Source organism: Microdochium trichocladiopsis, assembly GCF_020744255.1.
Source record: "Microdochium trichocladiopsis strain MPI-CAGE-CH-0230 chromosome Unknown B0I36scaffold_5, whole genome shotgun sequence".
Lineage (NCBI taxonomy): Eukaryota > Fungi > Ascomycota > Sordariomycetes > Xylariales > Microdochiaceae > Microdochium > Microdochium trichocladiopsis.
The window spans coordinates 1,314,325-1,338,396 of record NW_025763548.1 but is presented as its reverse complement, the minus strand read 5'-3'; the positions used below and the strand labels follow the sequence as shown (position 1 = coordinate 1,338,396).

Genomic DNA, 24,072 nt, shown 5'->3' with positions numbered 1-24,072 from the left:
GGGCAAGACAAGGACGCCACCAGACTTGGGTGTACCAAAGTCCGGCACGCGTGGGTTCCTGCTATTGGCAGGCTCCAGACAGGCTCCATGCAGGGGGCGGCTCCCCACCCACATGTGCTCTTGCCTAAGTCCTCCCTTCCACGACACCAGCCGAGATCAACCAGTTGAGCTATAACAGACTGCGCTGGGATTCTTCATAAAAGTCTTGAATGAAAAGCATCTCTCGGGCAGCATGATCAATTAGAGAGAAAATGAAGAAGGAAGTGATGCCAGCTTGACCGCAATGCTGCAGCTTTGCCTCACAAGTAACCTGGGGTTGCGCCCGCCGAACTGAGATGCGAGGTGCAAAGTGTGGGTCCTTGTCGCTCTGCTGTCCCAGTGCGGGATCGTGTTTTGTTTACTTTCCAGGCTCGCCAATCCTCACCCACATTCGACCTCCTACCGAAGATCCTTCAATCGCAAACCCTCAAACCGACCCGCGGGCATAACAATCTCGACTATTTGCCTATCGCTAAACACATCAACCATACTCGGTCCTGAAAGAACCACTGCATTACCAAATACATCCACATTCTGCGTGCAACCACAGCTTGGTCGGGCTGGCCGACTTTTGAAGGGCTTGACGACAGATGCCTCGCGTTCACGCGGGCGCGTTGATGGGGCTGGTCGACTCGGACGACGAGGGCGACGTATTAGGGGCAGGCGCGGCACAGAGACGAGGCGGCGCATCGTCAGGCATGGCGCCGGCGAAGAGGGGCCGCCCTGCGGGAACTGGTCGCGGCGGCAAAACTGTTGGCGCTGCACCACGGTCAGCAAGTGTCGCAACAGGAGGTGCGCGCAAGCCACTTCACGACAAACCACACAATGCGACTGCGCTCGAAGATGGCGCGCGTGGGAAGAAACGTGCTGCCACCGCCGAACTCGACCACAAGGCGAAAGTCGCCAAAGGACGAACGACCCGCCCGACGAAGACCCAGAAGCTGGCACAAAACGTCGCCCATGACGACGACGAGGAAGGCGATTATGGGGATGAGGAAGCGCAGGAAGAGTATGAAGAGGTTCAGGCCAGGCCGGCCGCTCCTCGAGCGCGAAAAGGTCGCCCGCCAGCTCGAGCAAGAGCTGCGACGCCCCCTGCCGATGACGAGATCCCGGAGAACCAATATTCGCCTGCAGATATAGAGGAAGAGGAGGAGAAATTCGACCACATGGAATACTCGATTGAAGATGTGGAGGAGGAAGAGGAGGTCGTCCAACCAGACCCGATTCCTCGCGTGCGAGCCGCTTCAGTCCAGCGTACAAAGCCCAGAGTACCATCCAGCGCCACCAAAAGGTCAACACCGGGCCCGGAGTCACGGACTGCAGGCAATGACCCAATTATGCGTCGGCGGCTGGGAGACCTGACCCTCAAATACGAGGCGTTGGAAGCGAAATACATGACACTGCGTGAACTCGGCATCAAGGAAGCGGAGCGCAATTACGACCTGCTTAAGAAGCAAAGCGAGGAGAGGGCGAAAAGTAGGTTTTGGTCGCATATTTGATGATTGATTAGAAACTAACCACAATGCACTACTGTAGGCGCGAACGAGCTGATCGCTACGCTCAAAGCACAACTTGCGGCAAAAGCAGAAGTAGTGAAGGAGTCGCAGGTTTTGAGGCAGCAGCTCGACGAACGTGCTGGTGTCGTAGAACGTCTGCAGGCTGAAGTCGATAGCCTGCAAGGCTCCCTCGCAGACTCGAGAAAGGAAGCAAAAACGTTGACTACCAAGTTGTCGGCGGCGCGAGTAGCGGATACCGCTGCAGTCAAGATTCCTGGCAGCGCCATGAAGGGCAGCACTGCTGACAAGCGCGTCATTGCGAACGCGGAAGCCATGGTGCAAGCTGCGCAGATGAAAGAGGATCTGTACGGCGATTTGACCGGCTTGATCATTCGCGGGGTCAAGCGTGAGGAAGATGAGGATGTCTACGACTGTATCCAGACTGGCAGGAACGGGAGTAAGTGCTTCGTGTCAACTACTGAAGGAGACGATCATGCTAACAAAGGCGTAGCCTTGCATTTCAAGCTTGCGACAGGAGTCGACGGGGCTAACGATAACTACGACGAAACACAATTTGTGTATATGCCACAGCTGGACGACGATCGCGACCAGGACCTCAAGGAACTGCTGCCGGATTACTTGAGCGAGGATATCACATTTCCACGACCACAAGCAGCAAGATTTTACTCGCGTGTTATGAAGGCTCTGACCGAGCGACTTGACTGATCTGGCCGCCAGGGTTTTAATGTTTTGCAGGCGTTAGGTTGGGACAAGATATACCCTTTGCTTGTATGGATCCGTCACTTGCAAGAAAAATACTAGTGTTTCTCAATGCAAAGCTTTGGTCAACACGACACCGAGCATGTTGCCAACATGATACTGGTCCGTAGACCGGTTGATTTTCTAGGGCATGCAGCCGCTTGCTCATGATATGACCTGTGCATGGTGACAGTGGAAGTACGACACGCCCCCCAGGGGCAGGCAGGGATATGTTGCCGTAGTATTGCATCTGCCGCTGCTGGTGACACACGAAAGGTGAGCCCTGCAACGGTTAACGCTCTTGGCCTGCAGAAGCACGTCATCGTGCTGTGCTCTTTTGATGGCGCAACGTACCGCCATCTGGATGATCAGCTGCGCCAATCTTATGCGTGTCTCAGCTATCAATTTAGTGCCGGATGTCGGGACTTCCAGGGGGCTCGCCGTCGGCGCGAGCGGTGGAGTCACTGTGGACCGTCCTGAGAGATACTTTGAGATAAGCAGAAACCGGGTGCAATTTTGTGCCCGAAGTTGTACCTGTGCCAGCCACGGCTAAGAAATGATGCGATACCCCAGGTTTTCCTCCCCTCCGTGACCGGTCACGCACCCTGGCCAACCGATTGTACTTGACCGAGCTCGCAGCACATCATCGCGGCCCTGGCAACTCCAGACATCCCCCCCCTCCAACAACAAGAAACAATAACTCTTTCCGATTCTCGATCTCGACCGTGAACTTGTTCTCACATCACCAATTCCAACCCATTCAGCCTCACGCGTCTCTCGATCAATACATCAATACCGCACCCTTGGCGGGCGCACCCTCTCAACTGCCCCTCACATCTGCCCCAATTTTTCATCGGGGCAAGAGTCACAGACGCCTCTCCTTACAACGCCATAACACAACATCCACAGAGAATACCCAGCAAAATGTCCTCGCCGCCCAACAACGGTGCGTCGACCAGCGACGACGCTTCTAAAGCTGTCAACAAAGCCATTGCCAACATTGACCTCGACGGACATAACCTTCCTCCCTCTCCCGCACCGTCAAGCCCGGCCAATGGCCGCCGCCGCTATGCCCTGGCCACTGAGCTCGTCTACACCGACTCAAAGGACCAGTATGGCGCTTCCAGCATCCCTATCTATCAGTCGGCTACATTCAAGCAGACGTCCTCTCAGGGCGGCAACGAGTACGACTACACACGGTCGGGCAACCCCACCCGCACACACCTCGAGCGGCACATGGCCAAGATCATGAACGCCAACCGCGCTCTCGCCGTCGGCTCCGGCATGGGTGCTCTAGATGTCATCACCAGATTGCTGCGCCCTGGGGATGAGGTCATTACCGGCGATGATCTCTATGGCGGCACCAACCGTCTCCTCACATACCTGTCGTCCAACCAGGGTATAGTGGTGCACCACGTCGACACCACAGAGGTGAACAAGGTCCTCGACGTCATCTCGAGCAAGACCGCCATGGTGCTCCTCGAAACCCCAACCAACCCTCTCATCAAAATTGTCGACATGCCAGGCATTGCCAAGGCTGTCCACGAAGCCAACCCTTCCGCCCTCGTCATTGTGGACAACACTATGCTCTCTCCAATGCTCTGCAACCCCTTGGAGCTTGGCGCCGATATTGTCTACGAGTCTGGCACAAAGTACCTCTCTGGTCACCACGATATCATGGCTGGTATCATCGCCTGCAACGATCCTGCACTTGGTGACAAGATGTATTTCACAATCAACTCCACCGGCTGCGGCTTGTCACCAAACGACTCATTCTTGCTCATGCGTGGTGTCAAGACGCTGGCTATCCGCATGGAAAAGCAGCAAGCGAATGCCCAGCAGATCGCCGAGTTCCTCGAGAATCACGGGTTCCGCGTGCGATACCCCGGCCTGAAGTCTCATCCTCAATATGACCTGCACTGGTCCATGGCACGTGGTGCCGGTGCTGTCCTGTCCTTTGAGACTGGTGATATTAAACTTTCTGAGAGGATTGTGGAGGCTGCCAAGCTCTACGGTATCTCTGTGAGCTTTGGCTGTGTCAACAGCTTGATCAGCATGCCCTGCAGGATGAGCCATGCTAGCATTGACGCCAAGACGAGAGCAGAGCGGCAGCTGCCCGAAGATATCATCAGACTTTGCATTGGCATTGAAGACGTAAACGACTTGATTGAAGATCTATCCCGCTCGGTAAGTCAAAGCATCGGCAACACAGCGAAGAACCCAACACTGACTGTCTAAATAGCTCGTTCAAGCCGGTGCTGTTACCATAACCCTTGATGGTTTCCATGCCACAGGAACCGCTCAGGAGCTTGGCAACACCCCTCTCACCATGGGAAGCTCCGCGACAACGACGCAATCATAAGTCGCAAATGGGAGATAATGCAAGATACAAAACTACACCATGTAATGATACCCACGAAAAGCAAAAACTGTATATAAGAGCTCAAAAAGAATCGATGTCGTGCGCGAGTACGATGCCGCACCGCCCGTGGGGTTTTGCCATGCACTACAACGACTGCTGAACAGCGGGCGGGCGGTCTGCTGTGTGAGTATCCTCTCGATAGCCTACCACAAGTGCCTGATTCATTTCGTATTGTCCGGGGTGGTGCCATCGGTCTACGTTGTCAACTCTGGTCACATATGGCCAATGAGGACTTCTTACTTGATGCTGCTTCTGGTGAAGTGTCTCGTTGATCGGAATGACGGCTCGATCGGTTTGCTGTGTCCAACGACTTAACATGACAGATGGCTGCGAGGAGGGTGGTGGTGAGTTTGGGACTCTCTCTGGCGAAACTTTTCGATCTATGGTACCACTACATTTCTCAACATCAGCGCTGCCATGGCATTTGTTGTGGTGCGTTGCTGGCACACCTCATGACAGCTTGTTTGGTTTGATCGTCCATATGGGAGAAGTCAAGGACACGGAACCTCAATAAAATGGCGAGCGCCGAGACTCGAGGATGGAGGGAAGCAATGGAGTTGTTAATGGTACTGCTTCTTGTCCGGACGAAACGGCTGTTGATTATCGTGGCGTAAAAGGCCATAATAGACGAGCGGCCCACGATGCATTTATACACACGCAGCAGCTGACAGCTCAAGGTCTATTAGGCACACCCTGACGACGCCGTCATACAGCCGAAGCATCGTGACCTAACTGGAGGTAGGGCCACGGCGCGGAACAACCGCGCATCAGCCGGCTAGCCAGAACCCCGAATCATCGGCCATATTAATAGCGAAGGTCCAAGAGGGCAAAGACCAAGAAGTCTATGTGTCTGACTTCCTCAGCAACAAACCCACGGGGACTTACAGAGGCCACTCTGGTGCGACGGCCATTTCAAGACAAGACCAGCGCCTATGCTTATTACTCATTACGAGAGAAGCGGCGACTCGAAATGCTGGTCACCAAGACACGACTGTGCCGACTTACAGCGAGCGTGTTGTCTAAAGACTCTTCTACGGTTTAGGGGCATCATGGGGCATCTCATCAAGGATCATGACGGAGTTGCTGTAACCAATGATCTGAAGGGTTTCGAGACCTCGGGAACCGAGCGGTAGTGCGAGATCCGACAGAAGACCACAATAGCCGGTCCACAGTAAAAGCGAGGAGGAAAGACTCACCTTGAGATGGGTGCATACATACTATGCTTTGCAAAATCCCTGGTTGCAGGAAACGTGCTCACACCACCTACAACCAGGCTTCGTCCGTCAGACGACCTGCCTGCAGGTTCCCATGGCTGCTTGACAGAGTCCGGCAGGGAGACCGACGCCGGTTACAGGGTCTCGTCCGCTGTTTGAACCGCAGGCAAGCTGAACACACTGCCCGCGATGGCGCGCTTGGGTTTGAGCCGAACCTGCCAAATGCTTGCTGGCAGCCATCAAGGCTTGCTGCATTATCCGGTTTCTTAGCCCCCCGGAGCGTTGACAAGTCGAGAGAAATTGGCGAGCCCGGCTGCCTGCATCCTAGCTTCCGCACATCCGTCATCACGCATCTGTCAGCACCGATACTGCGGCCTGGGTTGCGGTAGTGAGAGGGGGCTGGAATGTTTAAGAGACATCTGCTCGCATCCTGAGCGTTTCTGGCGTTCTACGCGTGTCGAAAGTGGACACACCACTGGGGGTAGACCAGCATGTCCATCCCAAAGAAACCATGTCAACCTTGAGGCTCCCAAAACGAGGTATGGGTCTTGTTGACTTTGCCTAGGATACAAGAAGACTTCGCTGGCAATACGGCATTTGCTCGATGATCACGAGCTCGTTTTGGCTTCTGGCCATTTTCAATATTGGTCAATCTTCAGCTTGAACCACAGACTGTCTTCCGCCAAAGCTTATGCAGCAACGTGCATGATGTTTGGGTCCCTGTATCGCACTTGACCCAAGGAGCGCCCCATCAACCCTGCAGACGCTGGGTTATCGCCAATGCAGCGAGAAGGGGAAGTGAGCTTGTGCCACCCACCGGGTCGACTCCCCTAGGAGAAACTGCTCTGACCTGCATGTCGTGCTCCGTTTCAACCTGCTGTCCCGGCCGCAAGCCCATTTGTGGACAAAGAATTGGTTGCCTTGTGATTGCCTTCACGCTCCCACTACATGTGGCGGTGAAGACTTCCCCTTGAGCAGGCTGAGCACGTGTACCAACAGCTGGGTTCTGGCCGGCATGCTCTTCTTCCAGACTCAGTTTTAGCATCAGGGAAGGTGACGAGGTCATGCGGCAGCTCACATCATTGGCTTATAAACCATGGCTTTAGCTTAAGCTGGAAGGGCCTTGTGCTACTGAGATGTCACGGCGCTATCTATCAATGTGCTCCCAATCCAGCTTCCCTCCGTGGCTGAGAAGTTCTTATCTGACTACACATCTGGCAGCACGGGCCGTATCCCCGCCGCCATCACGACATCGTGAGTAGCAAGGCCCGTGACGCAATACGTTCGACACAACTTCATTGCACAGGCATGACTGGGCCGCAAAGAGAGACCTCGACCTCTAGCGGGCATCACTGCCGAACCGGAATCAGCATATTCCCTGATACGCCTGGATTCAAGACCCAGGCCCCATCTAAGATGTTCTCCTGTTCAGAGCACTTACGCATTCGGCACATGACTGTCAAACTCTCTGTAGGCAGCCGCTGGAGGAAGGCACTTTATCCGTCACAGGGTGATTTGAAGATTACCTTTGCGATCATCAGCAGCCACGAGATGGGCAGGGGACATTGTTGTTTCTGGTGACCCAGTCTGGATAACGCTTAGACACGGCACTGGTATCCCAAATGGATAATGCGAGGTGTCCTAATCGAGGTATGACACGAGAAGATGCGTATTCCACATTCTGCGGCATTTGCGAATGACGTTGTGCTTGTGATATGCTGCTGCCAGAAGCTGCCAGGAGTCTGTCCGTGACATTCCTGCATGGCAAAAAGAATGATACATCACAACAGACTACCAGTATTAGGCCCCTGCTGTTTTCCATGTCCGAGTCACGGGCCTGTCTGGGCTGCGGCAACAGCAAAGGACTAGAAGATATCCGGTGCTACGTATAAGCCCTTTTTTTTTTCATGCAGGCATGCGTGCCGCCCGGCATGGCTGGGTCGCAGAGTCCCTACTTCTGACAAATGCGACATGTCGCCAATGGGTATCGTCACGTGGGAGGACGAGATGGCAGGCCAGGGCACACAAACAGCTGGGCGGAATTCAGGGTTCAATGACGTCGCTGCTTTGAGGCAAGATACACAGTGCAGCACGCGCGCCGCCGCAATGAGAAACTTCCGTGGATCCATGTGTCGTGCCTGTGTATGTATGCGAGCGAGTATGGACGATGTAAGGTGATTTTTATCTGGAATGAGACACACCTCAGTACTATCGTCAATCACGTAGGTCGTTCGAAGCCGAGTACCGAGGCACCGAGAGGGGCCAGTTTTGACCCATTTTGTTAAGTGTGATCCTCAAACGTCCCGAGCAAAATAAGCAACGTGTGTCCCCTGCTGAAGATCACTTAGGCATTAGAGGTCGATGGTTGGGTATGATTGAGGCGACGAATCCTCGCGTTGACATTATAGCCGCTCTGAGGATCTCCGTCTCCGCCACAGCAGCTGTACCTCTGCCATTCATAGGATCTCTAACAGGCGAAAAGGGCGTAGATACTCTCCCTCTGCTACAGTCGACCTTGTCTTGTGCCAGAGATACCAACACATTCCAGTAGGATTAACAATTGGTACATATACCGACAATGTGCAAACAGCCCATGTCTTATTGCCCCCGTGCATCCTCGTGTCTTTGGCTAGGCATAGCGTTATTGAGCCCTGTGTTTTCATTAATCAAGGTTCAACAATCTCGTGCCACAGCTCTGTCTGAATGTTGCTCTCCAGGGACCGTATTCGATCGCAGCTATGATTTATTGAACCGGCATATAAACATTGGTCACAATAGAAGCTGTGTATCAATTCAGCTACAAGTTCTGAAGTTCAAGAAGCTTACAGCCCGTTGAGCTGCTTCTGGGCCTCGATGGCCTGTCCCACACTAACGAAGTCGAGCTGTGCCACCAAGGTGCATTAATAATCTCTACTTTCAACTGAACTTCCTTTGCCTCACCCACCTATGTTATCCATGCCAGAATAGTGCGAAGAATAAAGAAAAGAGAAAACTTACCATGACGACATTCGGCGCTCGGCCGAAACTCGCGACACAAATCTCCGTCTGCTGGCGGATATTCGCCACCGAATTGGTCTCGGCGGCGCTGTCCTGGTCCGGCACCAGCAGCCCGGCGAACAGCTCGAGGTTGAGATTGTGGTTAGCAAAGATCATCCGGTTATCTGCCGAGGCGCCCGAGCTCGGCCGGTCGACGTCGCAGTTGAAGAAGTTGGATGACGTCGGGCTGAAAGGCGTCTCGACGTAGTAGTCATACTGTGGGAGGATGTATGGGACTTTGGCAGGGTCCGCGTTATAGTCTTTTGCCCATGAACATTGTAAGTACATGGACGGATCGAATGGCTGTCTGATCCCTAAAAGCTGGGCAGAAACATAAAGGAAACGGAGCAAAACTCACCCATGAAAACAACCAGCCGCTTCCCAGAGTTAATCATCTCCCCCAGCGTCGGCCAGCCATCCATACCGGGCTTCTGTCCATTCCCCGGCGTGAACACAATCCCCGTGGTCCCCGTGGACTCGAACACCTCGGCAAACTCCTCGACGCGGATATCATCATCGCCGTTCGTGACCAGCAGAGTCACGACCTCCCGCGGGTTCCGCTCCATCCAGGACTTGAGCGAGACCAGGATCTCGGAGAAGGCGCCGGCGTTGAGCAGGAAGCAGTCCGAGTGGCACTGCCGGATCTCGCCGTCCTCAATGTGCGTCTGCGTCGTGAAGTACCGGACCCCCTGGCTGAGCCCGGCCTCCGGGTACTCGAACTGGTTGTGCGCGGGCCCGCGGCCGACAAAGGCCGCGTTGTGGGACGCAACGAAGGTCACGTCGCCGTATGGGCGGCTGCACAGGGCAGGCGAGCCGTTGCACGCTTCCTGACCGAACGCGGTGCCGCCGCTGAGGGCGAGGGCTAGTAAAGCGAGAAGGGGCTGATGGTACATGTTGAAATCTCAATGTTTGAGCGGCACTAGGAAAGGAACACGACAACGCCTGCTGAGAAGCGCCTAAGCTTCGAATCGTATATATATATATATATACATATAAGAGTAGGTTCTGTAAGGAACAAAGCACAGGTTGTGACTTGAAGGGATGTCCCGTGAGCTGCCGGTCAAGAACGTGCCCAAAAGTCCTTCGGCCTCGGTAAGCAATACGCCACGTTAAAGGCATGCTTCCCTCGAGATTTATTGCGGCAATCGCCGGTGTATGCCAGCATGAACATAACGTTTCACTTGTCTAGGGCCCCCAGATGTCGTCGCTAATGCTCCAAGCGGACAGGGATACAGCGTCCAGTATATATGAATGCTGCCAATTTGGGCACGTGGGCAAGGGTGGGTGGCCGCCACCAGACAGGGGCCCCGAAGACCCCTGAGCCACTCATGCCGTTGCAGTCTAAACCTCTTGAAACAGGCTGGTCGTTTGCTTTGATCGACGCCTTGGAGGCCCATTGTGGTAGGTGGATTGAAACAATTCGCCGAGTTCCTGTGGTTTTTTTCCTAAATACAACGTGACAATGCATTACGGTCACTGCGAATGAGGGAAAAGGTGCGTTTTCCGCAAGCAGTACGTGCGGAAAGGCCTTGGCTAGGAGAGCTTTGTTAGCAGAAGATATATGCTGAGTTGGAAACGTCGGTGAGTATGTACACCGCAGCTTGTCAGGAAACATTGATCCGGCTGGTTTCGATTGAGTCGATTTCAAAGCACAAACAGCCGGCTAAAGACATGTGAAACTGATGTCTACAGACAAGCCGAGTGCTTGTTCAGAGCTGGAAAGACATAATTGACAGAGGAAAACTGCCGCTCTTTTGAAGAGCAGTCAGCATGTCGGTGATACGTGCTCCCCCGACAAGCGCTGATTCTGTTGAAGCTCTCGCTCTGCCGAACATGTGATTGTGGTGACGCGATTACGACAAACTCGATGTCTATGTAGATGCTGTACTCTTGTCTGTTGGACTGCCAGCATTTGGTGTGCCAGGGGCAAAGCGATGCCATAGTGGGCCGTCCCTTACAAGACGCGCTTCTCAATGTCGTCGAAACTTGAAGCCCACGCGATGCTACCAGGGTCAGCCTCGGCGATGTGCTTGACATCCGTACCAATCCTCCGGAGCGTCTGGAGAAGCGTGGAGTCAGCCTTGTCGGACATGATAACGGCCTGGTCCGCAGCAAGCAAGCACTCCATGTCGGTAATCGAGTCGCCCATGTACACCGTTGTCGTCTGGCCAAAGCCTTCTCCCTGCAGCGCAGCCCGCATGGCATCAAGCTTGTCCACAGAGTTGGTCAGGGTCCGGTGATCTGCGCTCCGCGGACTAAGGAATAGCTCAGGACCGACGATGCTCCCGTCGCTGCCGACGTTGTTCGCAATGACAGACACCACACTTGGATGGCAAGCGCCCTCGATAAACGCCGACGACCAGTTCACCGAGAGCACCCACACTTTGCATCCCTCGGCGATCCGGCGGCTGACGTACTCGTGGAACCCTTCCCTCAGCTGGATCGTGCCTTGCTCGACGAGCCGCCGGCCCGCGTTGCGGAAGTCGTCGGCGCCGATCCCGCGGAACACCTCGCACTCCCGGATCCGCTCGAGCGACTCCACCTCCGAGTCCTTCATCTGCCGCAGGAACTCGACCTCCTGGCCGACCGTCGTGCGCTGGTGCGAGGGCGTGTGGTGGTTGTCCACGCACGCCTTGAAGCCCTGCATGTAGGCCTTGACGACCTGCTCCCATGCTGCTGACAGGTCGCTCCCGCGTGCGGACTGCGTGTCCAGCGCGAACTGGGCCAGGGCGCCGATTGTGTCGGCCGTGGTGATTGTGCCGTCAAAGTCGAGAAAGATATGCTTCCTTGCGGGCGTCGTCATTGTGTTGTCCGCCGCGGCCGGTTGTTTGTTTGTTGCTGAGTACTGCGGGTCTGCCGGGCAATGAGAAGCGAGAAGCGCATACGAGGTCGGGCAAACTATGATTTGCACCCAAGCGACGAGTCAAAGGTGGCGAGCATGTGGTTTGACCGCAGAGCACCGTTGTTGCGCGCAACACCTTGTAATTATGCTGGAAGGAGTCCTGCCTTGTAAGCTTGGGCAGGATAAAAAAGCCGTCTCTGCCGGGAAGGCATGGAATGCAGTGAGTGACGGCATGGCTTGATGCATGCCGGGGTAAAGCGCCGCCAGCAGCCGAGGGACCCACCATCCGGCGCCGGCATCGCTCTGCCGGCCTCGTGTAGCCGCGAGCAACGTCGAGTTGACGATGGCAGCGCTGCGGAGTGCAGAGTGTGAGGAGCCAGGAAGGCGCCTCGCAGCTGGTGGAACCAATTGGGGTATCATTGCTTGTATTTCTTGTATGAGTGTTCTGTACTCTAGTGGTGTCTACTACTGTCATGCCAATGCAATAGACATTTTTGGGGGGTAGTTCTGCTTGCACAGATGCCCCATCATTCAGAGGCCGCCTTTCAACTGGCAAGCGTCACACGATGATGACCTATATCGCCACATCCTCCATTTCTTCATCGCCTTCCGAGTCGGATTCCTCCGGCCCGACGTCCGGGGCAGCGCCTTCGACACTCTGCTGGCCTTGCTTGTATTCTGGCTTAAGCTCCCAGTGGTTGGCAAAGGGCCCGGCTTTGTGCAGCACGGCCAGCTGCTCAAGATTCTCTCGCAACCACGCTTCTGGCTGGTTGAGTCTTTGCTTGAAGGCTTTCATAGACCAATAAGCAAACTCGTTGTATGCCCGGAAAATAGCGTCGCGGAGCTCGTGCTCCGACATGCGCAAGGCTCGGTCCTCCTGCTTCTTCTTCTTGTCCTTCTTGGCATCGGGAAGAGGTCGCTGACAATATCTGTTAGCCATCTGACCGCACGGGAGCGTTGCCCAGAGGTTCTTACCACAAAGCTTCCAAACGTCTCCTTGGGCTTGTGCGTGCCTGCCTGGATAGCGTTCTTCGGGACGCCGCGGCCACCAGCAAGCTGGGTAGTAGCTCTGGGTTTGAGCGCATCGTTCGCCCTCATGGCGAGTATGTGCTTGGTCTCCGCATTCTGCGCTGGTTGGCAGTTGAGCTCGTGCGCGAACCTCCCAGCGAGCACAGTTTTCTCTGGGTGACGGTTAGCATACCAATCACAGCTCAGCCTCCCCAAATGGTAGAGCAAGACACTCACTTGGGATGGCTTTGCGGTAGTATGGCTGATAGCGCCCTTTGCGCCCGCCACGACCACCGCCACCGCCGCCAGCACCGCTACCGCCCCCGCTCTCGTCCTGTGTCTTCTCTTTTGGCTTCTCTTCCCTCCGCCGTAGGTGAGCTGGGATATTACTGTTCGCGCCCTGGCCTCTTGTCTTGAAGCCAGGAAGATCCTGCTCGCTGAACAGGAAGGAGTTTCTAAGCTGCATGTCCTTCACTTCCAGGTTGTATTCCTTGGGAATCATCTGGTGCTCGGGGTTTTTGTGGTCTAGAAGGAGCGCAATCCTCTGTTTGACCTGGCCGTTTGGCAGCGTCTCGTTCCACTGCCGTATTGTGCCGATCTGGATGTCGGCGTCGTCGTCGAGGTGCGCCCAGGCATCGTACAGGTATTTCGGCACGTGGGTCAGATACACATTGCCGGCCATTGGGTTCTCCTCAATGTTGTAGAACTCGAGATCGCCGGCATCCTCGTAGATGTCATCATCGGACAAGCCGGCTGGCGAGGCTGAGGCGTCCTCGGGGTCAGGCTTGATGGTAGGCTCGGCCTTGACCTTTGGCGCGCTCGCCATGATGGCTTCGAAAGCCGCCTGTGCACGGCTCGTGTGATATAATGCGGATCCAGGCTATAGCGTAGTGATGCGGGCTAATACTGATCGCACGTGTAGGATTTGTCGTCGTTGGGTGTCGGGTGCTGCGCTCAAGGTCACAAATGATGTCGGGGTGAAGCGCAGGCAGGCAGTTAGCGATGCACAGATGCCCGTGTGACGTTCGAGCCAGGAAGCTTCCACGAGGAGCGGCGCGTACAGTGTGCAATACTGTCTGTACGTCTTGGTCAGCCTGACTCAGTGATGCTTGCTGAATAGCTTCCAAACAGCGTTACCGATTCGAACAGCCGACGGATTATCATTTCAGAAAATTATTCATTGCCAGAGACAAACAGAAGCTATCAGACGACAAAACATTGGTGACTTAGTGAAACGGGCAGCAGCAAGCCGAGCGGGCTTTCTCCTTGCCGGCAATCTAATCCCGTACACTACACACAGTGCTCAAACTGTGTTTATGTCTTGAGCTCGGCTGACTCATCCACACGCATCGTAAATTCATTGCATCCTGTCTTCGTCAGTGGCGGACTTCCCAAGCAGACCTGCAACCAAACATCACTTTTGCCCTCCTCTAGCAGACAACTGAGCACAACGATAACCACGACCTCGAGAGATTTCAGACTTATCGCCAACACTCGCAGGCCTTCAGGCAATTCTCCTTGAGGATCATAAAGCAACTTTCCGACCTCGCGCACCACCCCGCCGTCGTTCAGCCCTACCAGCAGTATGCCTACACCAGAGGACGAAGAGTTGATGGCCAGGATCAGCAACCTCTCCAGTAAGCCCCCAAGTCACGCGCAATCATAAACAGGACGTGTACTGACCGGACCATCAGGCAAAATCAACCGGCACAAAGCTCGACACACGACCCCAAGCTACCCTACAGCGACATACAGCCGACACGCGCCCTACCCAACACGTGGTTACCCTCGTGGGGGAGGGTACCGGCCTCAGCCAACATATCGGAATAAGACTCTGGTGTTGAATGGGCAATCTCAACCCTCGACTCCAAATGGGACGTCGGACTCTTCTGGCGCTCCTTCTCCGGGCCCCTCGTGGATCACAAAGACCGATCGTCATTTGCAACTCATCAACAGCTCGGTCTACGAGAAGGAATCGCAGACTCGTAACAGCGCTATAGAAGAAACGCAGCGACAAAAGCAGCTGACCAGGGACAGTCGGGAGAAGGCCCGGCTTGTCAGTCATGCAGCCAAGGTGGGCAGACAGATAACCCACGCTGCCTCAAGCGCCCCTTCGACAACATCTAGTTACGAGATTGTGGTCGAGGGGATCCGCTTCTTCGTCTCTAAAGGTGGCGACAAACTCGTCAAAGCGCCCGGTATGTCTCCCTTACAAGGCCTCACCCTATGCAAGATGGCTAACATCCCCCCTTTCAGGTGACATCAACCCACCCTCCGCAACACCCAAGACCACACACATCGGTGGCGTCAAGTTCTACCGCACACGCAACGGCAATCTCGTGCGGCACGGTGTGATCAAAGCCAAACAGTGTGTACCCCACCCTGTTGCTAAGCAAATGCTAACAGCGTGCAGGATGGCTGGCGGCATCAAGAAGGTCGACGAGCAGTGCAAGACCTTCTCATGGAACGGTATCGTCTTACAGTTTTCAACCAGTCAACACCATTTCGCAAGCGGAATCAGCTTCATCTGCGATATGGTAAGAAAAGCCCCCGTACCTATACTAACTGCTTCTTTGTTCTAGGTTCTTGTCCGAAGGGAGCGAACTGCCGGTATCAGCATGACGCCACCAAGGTCGCAATATGCAGAAACTGGCTGCTCAAGGGCGAATGTGCAAACGGCGATAATTGTGACCTTTATCACGAGCTAACCGAGGAGCGAACCCCTCTGTGCCTGCACTTTGCCAAAGGCAAGTGCAACAAGCCGGACTGTTCCTTCGTCCACGCAGATCACGCTGGCAGCGATCCCGTCTGCCGAGCATTTGGGTTTTGCGGATACTGCGCCAACGGCGCCAAGTGCCCTGATCGACATGTGTTTGAGTGTCCAGACTTCAGCAATAATGGTACTTGCCATATCAAGGGGTGCAAGCGGCGCCACATTGAGCGGGCGAGCATGCTTCGCAAGCGTCAACGTGGATCGTCTGAGGAGATGGAAGATCTCACGAGCGATGACGATGACCTTGCTGCCGATAGCGACGACTATGACTCGGAAGAGGTTGAAGAATTCATTGGCAAGGGCGACGCGGACGATGTGTCGTTTATTGACCAGAATGACTTTATCGGCTTCTGATGGGCTCATTGATGTCACACTGATCACTTCTAGGATAACATCTGTCATCGACTTTCGGGGTCGTGCTGCTCCAAGGCCTGTCGCCCGCACCACGGCTTTGTGGTCAGCGGCGAGCAGTGGCTTTATGAGCATGCCACCATTACCCCATTCTTGCTTGCGCACCATCGTGATACCCAAAGGACTGCATGTCTTTCGATAAAGCATAGAGATACATTGCCGCGAGCAATTGTCTTGTACGAATAACAAGAAAAGGAAAGAGAGGCTCAAGAGCCGAGGGTTGCATTGGAGACCACCAATCAGCAAGACAGGTAGCGAAATAGAAAGAAAGAATGAAAAGAAGTTATATTTTTTTTTTCGAAGTACACAAGGCAGATGACACGAAGTCATGACTTCCTATAGGTTCGGCTTGTTGAATTCTTGTCAAGCCACCAGCAATTCTTCACGGCCGTACAGGGCATAAAACCCCCGAATGGTCATGCCTGACGTGAATCCCGAATGTGGAGGGAAGGTGGGGCCCCGATCTCTGTAGGCCTCCGCCACGAGCTAAGTTGTAAGTCAAGAGCTGAGCCGACCAGCTCCTGGCTGACGCGAGCAGACAACACCACAACTTGTTCATTGCCTATGCTCAGCTGGGAGTCACGCTTCAGCCCAAGCCTCGTCCTGCCGAGAACGTCTTCGCCACGACTGAAAGGGAGGGTCGACATTGCTTGACTTGCCTGCGGCAGATCACCAGCGCTTTTACATCATCCCGACCCCATTGCAGTGCGGCCGCAACCCCGCGGCACGCACGCCGGTCAACGCGCTTCCATCATCATGGGGCTGCGAGACATGCTCAAGAAGAAGGACGGGCTCAACGAGGGAGCCAGCGGGCGGCACGCAGAGACGCTCGACAGGCTCAACGCCGGGCCCGAGTTCACCTTTATCCGGTCCGACACGCACACCCAGGAGATCATCCAGCCGCCGTCACACCCAGCCGGGGAAGGGTCGTCGTCACGCCTGGCCGCGGGCAAGGAGCCGAACCTCGCCCGCCGCAGCCTCGACGTGTTCCGCAGCGGCGGGTCGCGGTCGCGGAGCAACAGCGCGTCCAAGGGGAGCGACGACGTGCGGCACTCGCTGCAGCAGCCCGCCGCAGACCCGGCGTCGAGCCGCCGGCTGTCCCAGCGGCTGCACCTCTCGCGGTCCCCTGCCTCGTCCGACTACGTGCCGCAGAACCTGCCCGCGATCAATGTCGTCGCGGCCAGTGGCGACGTCGAGAGCGAGTCACAATGGGAGAACCGGGCGACCATTCTAGCCCAAGCCAACGAGGAGCGGCGCAAGAGTGTCAGCCCCGGACCGCCGACGCCAACAGCCGGAGGAGCAGCACCAGCAGCAGCGGGACGGGGGTGCTCCCTCACCACAAGCGCCGCCCGGGTCGAAACCAGGGACCATCTCCAAGGCCACGGACGACGAGCTGCAAGAGGCCATCAGGTTACACGAGGAAGGCGAGCTGGAGCAGTCGACGGCAGCGTTTGGGCGGCTCGCGAACCCCAACGGGGCGAACAACCCGCTGAGCCAGGTGCTCTACGGTCTGGCGCTGAGGCACGGCTGGGGCTGCGAGCCGAACCCGGAGCGCGCCGTGTCGTACCTGTCGGCGGCGGCGTCCAACGCCGCGACGGTGGAGAACCTGGCGCTACAGGCTGGTATGAAAAAGGGCGGTGCGGCCAAGGGCGAGCTCGTGCTGGCCATCTTTGAGCTGGCAAACTGCTTCCGCCACGGCTGGGGCATACCGCGGGATCCTGTAGCGGCGAAGCAGGTGCGTGATCTGAACGGTGTCCAGTCCGGGTTTGAAACGGGGGGGCGGCAGAAGCACTGACATTGGGCACGACAGTACTACGAAACGGCGGCAAACCTTGGAGACAGTGGTACGTCGTGGTTCTCACATCTGGTTGTAGCCAGGTTTCTGGGGTCCAAACGTGGAGCTGACGTGTCCATTTAGATGCTATGAATGAGGTTGCATGGTGCTATCTAGAGGGCTTTGGGTGCAAGAAAGACAAGGTAAGCGTTTTCCGTGTTGCTCAGGCGGTACATGCTGCGGTCAGGCATGAAGCAGCCTCCCTGGATCTTGGCCAAGTCCAACCGATGTGATATCGACGACGGGCGGAAGTTGGGAGGCATCTCCAAGTGCGTAACTCTGCGGAGTTTCCCATGACCCATGCCCGAGGACGGCAGTGGGCGGCCCAGCTCACCTCGAGCATGACCCGTCGCGCCGGATCACGCACGTCAGGCAAGCAAGGGCGAGTGTACCTGCCGACGACCTGCAGCTACGAGGCCCTCTGACGAAGGGGGCGCGCCCAAGAAAAGGAGTCACGATGCACAGAGACATTGGGCATCAAGGACGCTGAGAACCGGTGCCAACGGGGATTTGAGGGAGCGGTCGATGATGGCTCCCCGGGACCCCGTGCAGCGTGGCTCACCGAGAAATGAGGACCTGTGATGCGAGCGACTCCAACACGGAAGCAGGGAAACGAGCACATGAGGCTGACATGAGCAAACCACACCCGTCTAGTATGCGGCAGCGCGGTACTACCGATTGGCAGAGGAGAACGGCAACAAGACACTGGGCAACAGCTGGTAAGTGGCGCACATTCCTCGTTCCGGGCCTATCGCGGGGAACCCTCCATGGTGTTGCCTGTCTCGTTTCCGATCGTGCCGCCTGGTTGGGCTGCCAGGGCCTGCTCATGCGGGCTTGGTCATGGTCCTCGTCGTCGTCGTCGTCGGCTGCATGGGGCGGGTGGGTGTTGCAGATGACTTGGGCAGCGCTCGACGATAGGCTGTCGATGGTCCCGGCCCTGCTGCTGCTGCCTTCTTGGCTGAGGGGGCCTCGTCCACTGCGGCCTCGAGATTGGGCGCTGCTTCAGCATCGCGCGGCAGCAGGTCTTGTGGTGGTGGTGGCCGCCAGAACTGGCCGCCGCACCCCACGAACGCCTCCACCAGTGACCCTCCCTCCTGGCCCTCCCCTTCCAAGGTTCCCTTCTGCCTCGCTTCCCTCTCCCCTACACTAGGTATCCTTTGCCGGCAGTCGCACTTCAAGGCATCGACAGGCGGACTGCCTGCCTGCCGACAAGACGAGACGACTTGACGAAGGGAGATACCTTTTGACAACTGCAAGCCAAGTTCCAGTACCTTTGCCGTTTGGGTTTCCTGCTGCTGCTCGGAGAAACGAGAGCGAGTGCTACTCTACCTCTGCCCCCTCTCATGCAAAAGGTCCCCCGTCCGTTTCCTTGCTTGTCTGCCGGCGCACATGCACACCATACACACACACGCGCGCACACACAAACCCGTACATACAACCTCCCACGCCCGCAGCGTCATTCTGTCTTACCTACTGCTGCCTCAACGATCTCTTTCCCCCACCCACACCCACACCTACACCCACACATGCCCGTATGCACTCTATTAGCTTGAGATCTGCCCCCTCTGTGGAGGATCTTGCTGCTGACAACAAAGTCTGCCTTGCACTATCATTTTGTATCGCTATCATTAGCATCACTAGCATCATCACCCGTAACTCCAATCTCCCGATCACGAGGACCCCCCCCTCCCCCTTTCTCAGTCCAATAAGCGAACCTCGGGCAGGCACCGACCATTTTTTCCAGCAACGCCCATGGATTGATTTGTGCACTAACACGGTCGTGTGACGAAAACATAGGATCTGGAAAGACAAATACGCGCCCGAGAACGCCGGCAAGAAGAAGTAGTGGTAGTAGTAGTAATTAGTAGCAATGCCTACCTACCTTCCTAGGTACACCACCGCATGCACCATGACTACGTATTTATGCGTGCGGCAGAGAAGAAGGGAACTCAGGGTGTGTGTACCAAAGCCATACCAGGATTAATATCACTTTGAGGGTCAGGATATTATCTTGATGAAAATGTATGTGCCCGCTTGAATTCTGCTATTACATGTCCAGATGCTCTCTCTCTCTCTCCTTTCCACATGACCTCTTCGTCATTCTACTACCAATAACCCACCAGTAATCCGAGACTAGGCAGACGTGATAATAGACCATGCCGTTCCCCAAGATCCCATCTCTTGCCTGCCGTAGCACCAATGTCCCAATGCTGTGCGAGGGGGAAAAACACCAAAAACACAAAGGCATCCAAAATGCTTGACTAACATCATAAATTTTCATTACTCATTAGCCCGTGATGGCGACCGTTTGGCCGTATCCTCTCTCTCGTAGTCGCGTTCATGACATTGTGCATGTAACTACACCGTCGCGACATTCCGTCTCGCTCGTCATTCATAACCGCGAGGGCATCAACCTGTGATTCTGCACAAAGAGGCAGACAAGAAGGACAAGATGTCGTCATAAACAGCAAGACAAGATAAATGACTGGCAGAAATAGTACCAGAGACCAAAATCACACGCTCGCTAATATCGCTTGCTAAAAAAGACAACCAAATCCACGTCTCCGAAACGAGGAAACGACAACACAAAAACAAATCAAGCTACAACAGATCCTGGGGTAAGGAGATTCACGGTTCCGGAATCATAAAGGACAGAAAGTTGGTGGCAAAACTGAGATTTCGATATGCGCGTGAGCGACAAGCTGGTCTGATCAGGTTTGTTTTTTCGCGGCGGCGAGCGGCGTTGAAGAAGTGTATTTAAGCTAGTTGCGGACCCGAAGATGTCGGTGGCCGGAAGAGTGGTATAGAGAGAAACTGTCCAATTTGGCGCAAGGAGATGGTTGTGAGAATGTATGTGCCGGGCCTTCAGTGTGGTGGTGATGGCGGAGAAAGGAGAAACGGAGGAAATCGATACAAGTCAAGCAAGAACAGTGCTGTGAACCGAATAGTGTCGTTATTCTGATAATATCGTACTCGTGAAATCGTGGAAAAAGTGGGGGTTTTTCGTTAATCATCAAATGTTTGTATCATGTGGCTGATTGCCATTCGCACTGTTTGACTCTGCGATCATCTTGGCAAAATTCCTGACCACGTCGCGGGGGATCTGGTCCCAGAGTAATGATCGCGTGTAAACCTCGGCAGCAGTCTGCTTGTCGCTGTTGCGCATAGCTGCAAGCGACTCCGCGAGATTTCGGCGGCCCTCGCTGGTCGAGCGAGGGGGCGCAGGGCGGATAAAGGTCTGTTCCTGAACGGCGTTGTACTGCGCGGGCGTCAGGCCAAAGAGCTGCTCGTTGGTCTGCTGCTCAGTAGGCTGGGTCAAGGAGTCGGCCATGGCTCCGAGCATAGAGGGGGCAACACCATCCATCATGCCAGTGGGGGTAGGGATCGATGATGGTCCAGCCCAGCTAGCACCGGAAGGCTGAGGAGCCATAGCCATGACCGAATCAGATCCATGGGCAAGCGCAGCGTCCTTGAGGACATCGTTGAGGAGAGACTCGGACGCAGCGCGAACATCCTCAGAGACTTTGGGGATCTGCGGCGTGGAGCGGTTGGACAGAACAAAGGCACCGACGAGGAAGAGCATGAAGAGAAGACCTCCCTGGTTGGCAGGCTTGTCCAGCTGGGCAGGCAGCGAGACTTCAGGCTTCTTGGCAGGTACCATCTGGAGCTCGGTCTTGGACTCTTGAGCAGCAGGATACTCGCCAATAAAGTTCATGCTGTCCCAGGGAGCATCCATAGGCATGGACTCCATGTCGCCAAAGCCGTTGTTGAAGCCGTTGTTTGCGTTGACAGTCGAGCTCTCAAGTCTTTGTACATGGTCGGTGAGGACGCTGACCTTCTTGCGCAGGTCGCCGGTCTCCATGGTGTGAGCTTGAACCAACTCCTCTTTCTCCATGACAACAACGTCAATGTGGTTCTTGAGTTGATGGTTCTCGCGCAGGAGAGCGTCAAGCTTCATGTTGAGTTCAGCAATCTCCTCCTCCATGCCATTGACAAGGGAGGTGAACTGCTTCTTCTCATCCTCGAGTCGCTCTGTGTGCATCTTTTTCCGCTGGCGAGAGTCGAGAGCAGCTTGCCGGTTGCGAAGAAGACGCTTCTGCTGCTTCAGCTCCTTGACCTCTTGCTCATCTGTCGACTGGGCAATGAGGTTGTCGATGTTGAGGAGATTGCGCTCAGCAGGAATGTCAAAGCGGGCATTCTTCTTGCGGATCCCGTCGCCACGGCGCAGCTCGTTGTGGGAGCGAATGCCGGTCGGGGATGACGGCCGCATGCGCTTAGCCATGGGCTGACCCTTGATGTCCTGGCCCATCCAGTCCTTTTGGGGCGAAGAGGGGATGGTGTGATTGCCGACATTGGAGAAGAGTGCTGCAACCTGGGCTCCTGGGTTGCCGAATGGTGTCTGAGCCGGGACTGTTCGCTGTGGGAAGAGGGCCGCGTTGTTGTCAAATGCAGTGTCAAGTCCGTCAAACTGGAAAGGTGTGCAGGTTCCGGAGCCCTGGCCAATGGACCAAGCTTGCGACTGGGCGACATAGGCCGCCGAGGTCTGGTCACCACGAGCGAAGGGGTTTGTGCTGTGGTGGTGCTGCGGCTCCAGGAATGGGTTGTTTGATGGGAGGGACTGCATATCGACAGACTGCCAGTCTTCAGTCTTTGGCGAGAACAACGATGCAGATACGGCGAAGGAGTCTCTCCGGCTGCCAGCCATGGGTGGTGACAACTCGAGCCCAGAGTCGATGGCGCTGTGGTCGAGGATGCCGTCGTCCAGGATCCCGCTGTCGTCCTCGTCAAAGAACTTCTGTGCGTTCATGGTGTCCACGGTCAGTGGATTTTGCCTGAAGTACTGGGCATGCATCTGAGATGTGAAGGCCATGATGGAAGTGCCAGAGTTGGCAAGTGCTATGTTGAGGTATTAGCACGAGCCCGGGATGTGGATCTTGTGTGACTAGGCAGTTTGCGCGAAGGAAGAGAGCCCGGAAGCAGGATTCGAGAAGCAACAAGCAGGGAGCACAAGAAGTGAGAAGGACGAGGGAGTTCGGGATCGAGAGACCGGCTCGGGTGCTGGTGCGCAGCTTTGTCTGACAAGACGAGGAGTGCTGGCTACACAGGAGGAGGAGGAGGAGCAGAGGCACAAAAGGGAGATGGTATAGTGAGTGGGATTGAGGGTGCTGGAAGGGGGATAGGCGCCAGTCTAGGTGCCCCCGTGACGAGAGAGGCTGGGTAAGGAACCCGGGGATTGGCAGTGCCGTTTGGGCAGAAAAAGCGAGGGGGGACACACGCGGGAGGCCCGGGCGGGAGGAGGAGGCAGAGAGAGGTAGGACGCGGGATGGCACTTACATTGGGTTGCAGGAGGGCTGTCAGCTGGGCGTCTGGAAGCAGACCGGACTGGGTTCTCGTCGGCTGTGGGTGTGTGTGCTCCGCAGACAAAGAGGGAGCAGGAAGGCGGGGTGGTGGTCTCGGGTGGCGGGAGGTATTATAACGGGAATGAAGGCCGTCGAGGGTATCGGTTTGAAACAAGAAGCCGGCGGCGATGAATGGCAACGAGAGAGTGCAAAAAGAAGGCGGCAATGGCAACGATTATCTCTGAGGACCAAAGAAGGCGGCCGACAGTGAGCGCTGGTGCGGTGGGTTGATGGTATCTGCTTTGAGCTGAGAATGGCAGAGAGGAGGCCAGGCGGACGGGGCGGTGGTGTGGTGGAGGACGGGGCCTACTTAAGCATAGAGGCAGGAAACGGGCGATTCCCTGCTCGCGGGATGCGGTACGGGAGCGAGCAAGAGCCAAGGCGTCCGTCCGTCTGTGTGTCTGTCTGTCTGTGAGTGAAGGCACGCAGGCAGGCCACCGACCAGACCCGGTGGGGGCAGAGAGAGAGACCCTTGGCGACGCTCGTGGGGCAACCCAAGTCCAAAGGACAGACGGACGGGCGGACGGCGCCAGGAAACGGGCAGGACGAGCAGCGGCAATGACGGTCAAAGCACAAATCGGGCGCGGGTGGTGACGCCTCTGACGGAGGAACCCCCAACTCGTGCGAGAGCTTCGATCCCCGTTTTCCCTTGCAAAGCGATACGGCCGCCAGCCCACTCACACCTGTAGCCCCGTGAGAAGCCACAGGAGGCTCGACTGGTGCCCACGACGAGACGGTGAGAGACGGTCGGCCACTCCCAGGGCGCCTGTGGAGGCGCCAGGCCCAGGTCTGAAGCGACGGCAAGCCTTCCGGGCGGCATCCGTACCCAGCCGCGCCAT

General features: G+C 55.8%; 9 protein-coding genes across 9 annotated transcripts; 4 read left to right on the top strand and 5 right to left on the bottom strand.

Moving 5' to 3' along the window:
- The first annotated feature begins 364 nt into the window (after positions 1–364).
- On the top strand, positions 365–2,444 carry B0I36DRAFT_383865 (chromosome segregation protein Csm1/Pcs1-domain-containing protein). The gene is made up of 3 exons (XM_046160976.1): positions 365–1,515; positions 1,576–1,992; positions 2,047–2,444. The coding sequence occupies exons 1-3, from the start codon at positions 630–632 to the stop codon at positions 2,259–2,261; spliced, it is 1,518 nt and encodes a 505-aa protein (XP_046012644.1). The 5' UTR covers positions 365–629; the 3' UTR covers positions 2,262–2,444.
- Positions 2,445–3,218: 774 nt separating this feature from the next.
- On the top strand, positions 3,219–4,656 carry B0I36DRAFT_349122 (Cys/Met metabolism PLP-dependent enzyme-domain-containing protein; the record flags this gene model as incomplete). The annotated part of the gene is made up of 2 exons (XM_046156761.1): positions 3,219–4,481; positions 4,537–4,656. The coding sequence occupies 2 exons, from the start codon at positions 3,219–3,221 to the stop codon at positions 4,654–4,656; spliced, it is 1,383 nt and encodes a 460-aa protein (XP_046012643.1).
- Positions 4,657–6,622: 1,966 nt separating this feature from the next.
- On the bottom strand, positions 6,623–7,232 carry B0I36DRAFT_116962 (uncharacterized protein). Its single transcript, XM_046147974.1, has one exon. The coding sequence runs from the start codon at positions 6,994–6,996 to the stop codon at positions 6,682–6,684; it is 315 nt and encodes a 104-aa protein (XP_046012642.1). The 5' UTR covers positions 6,997–7,232; the 3' UTR covers positions 6,623–6,681.
- Positions 7,233–8,752: 1,520 nt separating this feature from the next.
- Positions 8,753–9,859, bottom strand: B0I36DRAFT_362750 (PLC-like phosphodiesterase; the record flags this gene model as incomplete). The annotated part of the gene is made up of 3 exons (XM_046158708.1): positions 8,753–8,812; positions 8,928–9,226; positions 9,325–9,859. 3 exons carry the CDS (start codon positions 9,857–9,859, stop codon positions 8,753–8,755), a joined length of 894 nt encoding a protein of 297 aa, XP_046012641.1.
- Positions 9,860–10,674: 815 nt separating this feature from the next.
- B0I36DRAFT_116937 (HAD-like domain-containing protein) lies at positions 10,675–12,006 on the bottom strand. The gene has a single exon (XM_046147973.1). The coding sequence runs from the start codon at positions 11,767–11,769 to the stop codon at positions 10,921–10,923; it is 849 nt and encodes a 282-aa protein (XP_046012640.1). The 5' UTR covers positions 11,770–12,006; the 3' UTR covers positions 10,675–10,920.
- Positions 12,007–12,216: 210 nt separating this feature from the next.
- Positions 12,217–13,964, bottom strand: B0I36DRAFT_322892 (transcription initiation factor IIF, beta subunit-domain-containing protein). Its single transcript, XM_046153900.1, has 3 exons — positions 13,054–13,964; positions 12,784–12,989; positions 12,217–12,727 (listed from the first exon to the last, which is right to left on the bottom strand). The coding sequence occupies exons 1-3, from the start codon at positions 13,640–13,642 to the stop codon at positions 12,383–12,385; spliced, it is 1,140 nt and encodes a 379-aa protein (XP_046012639.1). The 5' UTR covers positions 13,643–13,964; the 3' UTR covers positions 12,217–12,382.
- Positions 13,965–14,223: 259 nt separating this feature from the next.
- B0I36DRAFT_322888 (uncharacterized protein) lies at positions 14,224–16,302 on the top strand. The gene is made up of 5 exons (XM_046153899.1): positions 14,224–14,453; positions 14,511–15,014; positions 15,073–15,184; positions 15,230–15,285; positions 15,399–16,302. Exons 1-5 carry the CDS (start codon positions 14,402–14,404, stop codon positions 15,941–15,943), a joined length of 1,269 nt encoding a protein of 422 aa, XP_046012638.1. The 5' UTR covers positions 14,224–14,401; the 3' UTR covers positions 15,944–16,302.
- Positions 16,303–16,756: 454 nt separating this feature from the next.
- On the top strand, positions 16,757–19,680 carry B0I36DRAFT_362746 (uncharacterized protein; the record flags this gene model as incomplete). The annotated part of the gene is made up of 6 exons (XM_046158707.1): positions 16,757–17,263; positions 17,292–17,735; positions 17,811–17,844; positions 17,919–17,977; positions 18,489–18,553; positions 19,632–19,680. 6 exons carry the CDS (start codon positions 16,757–16,759, stop codon positions 19,678–19,680), a joined length of 1,158 nt encoding a protein of 385 aa, XP_046012637.1.
- Positions 19,681–20,847: 1,167 nt separating this feature from the next.
- Positions 20,848–22,704, bottom strand: B0I36DRAFT_362745 (uncharacterized protein; the record flags this gene model as incomplete). Its single annotated transcript, XM_046158706.1, has 1 exon — positions 20,848–22,704. One exon carries the CDS (start codon positions 22,702–22,704, stop codon positions 20,848–20,850), a length of 1,857 nt encoding a protein of 618 aa, XP_046012636.1.
- Between the last annotated feature and the right edge of the window lie 1,368 nt (positions 22,705–24,072).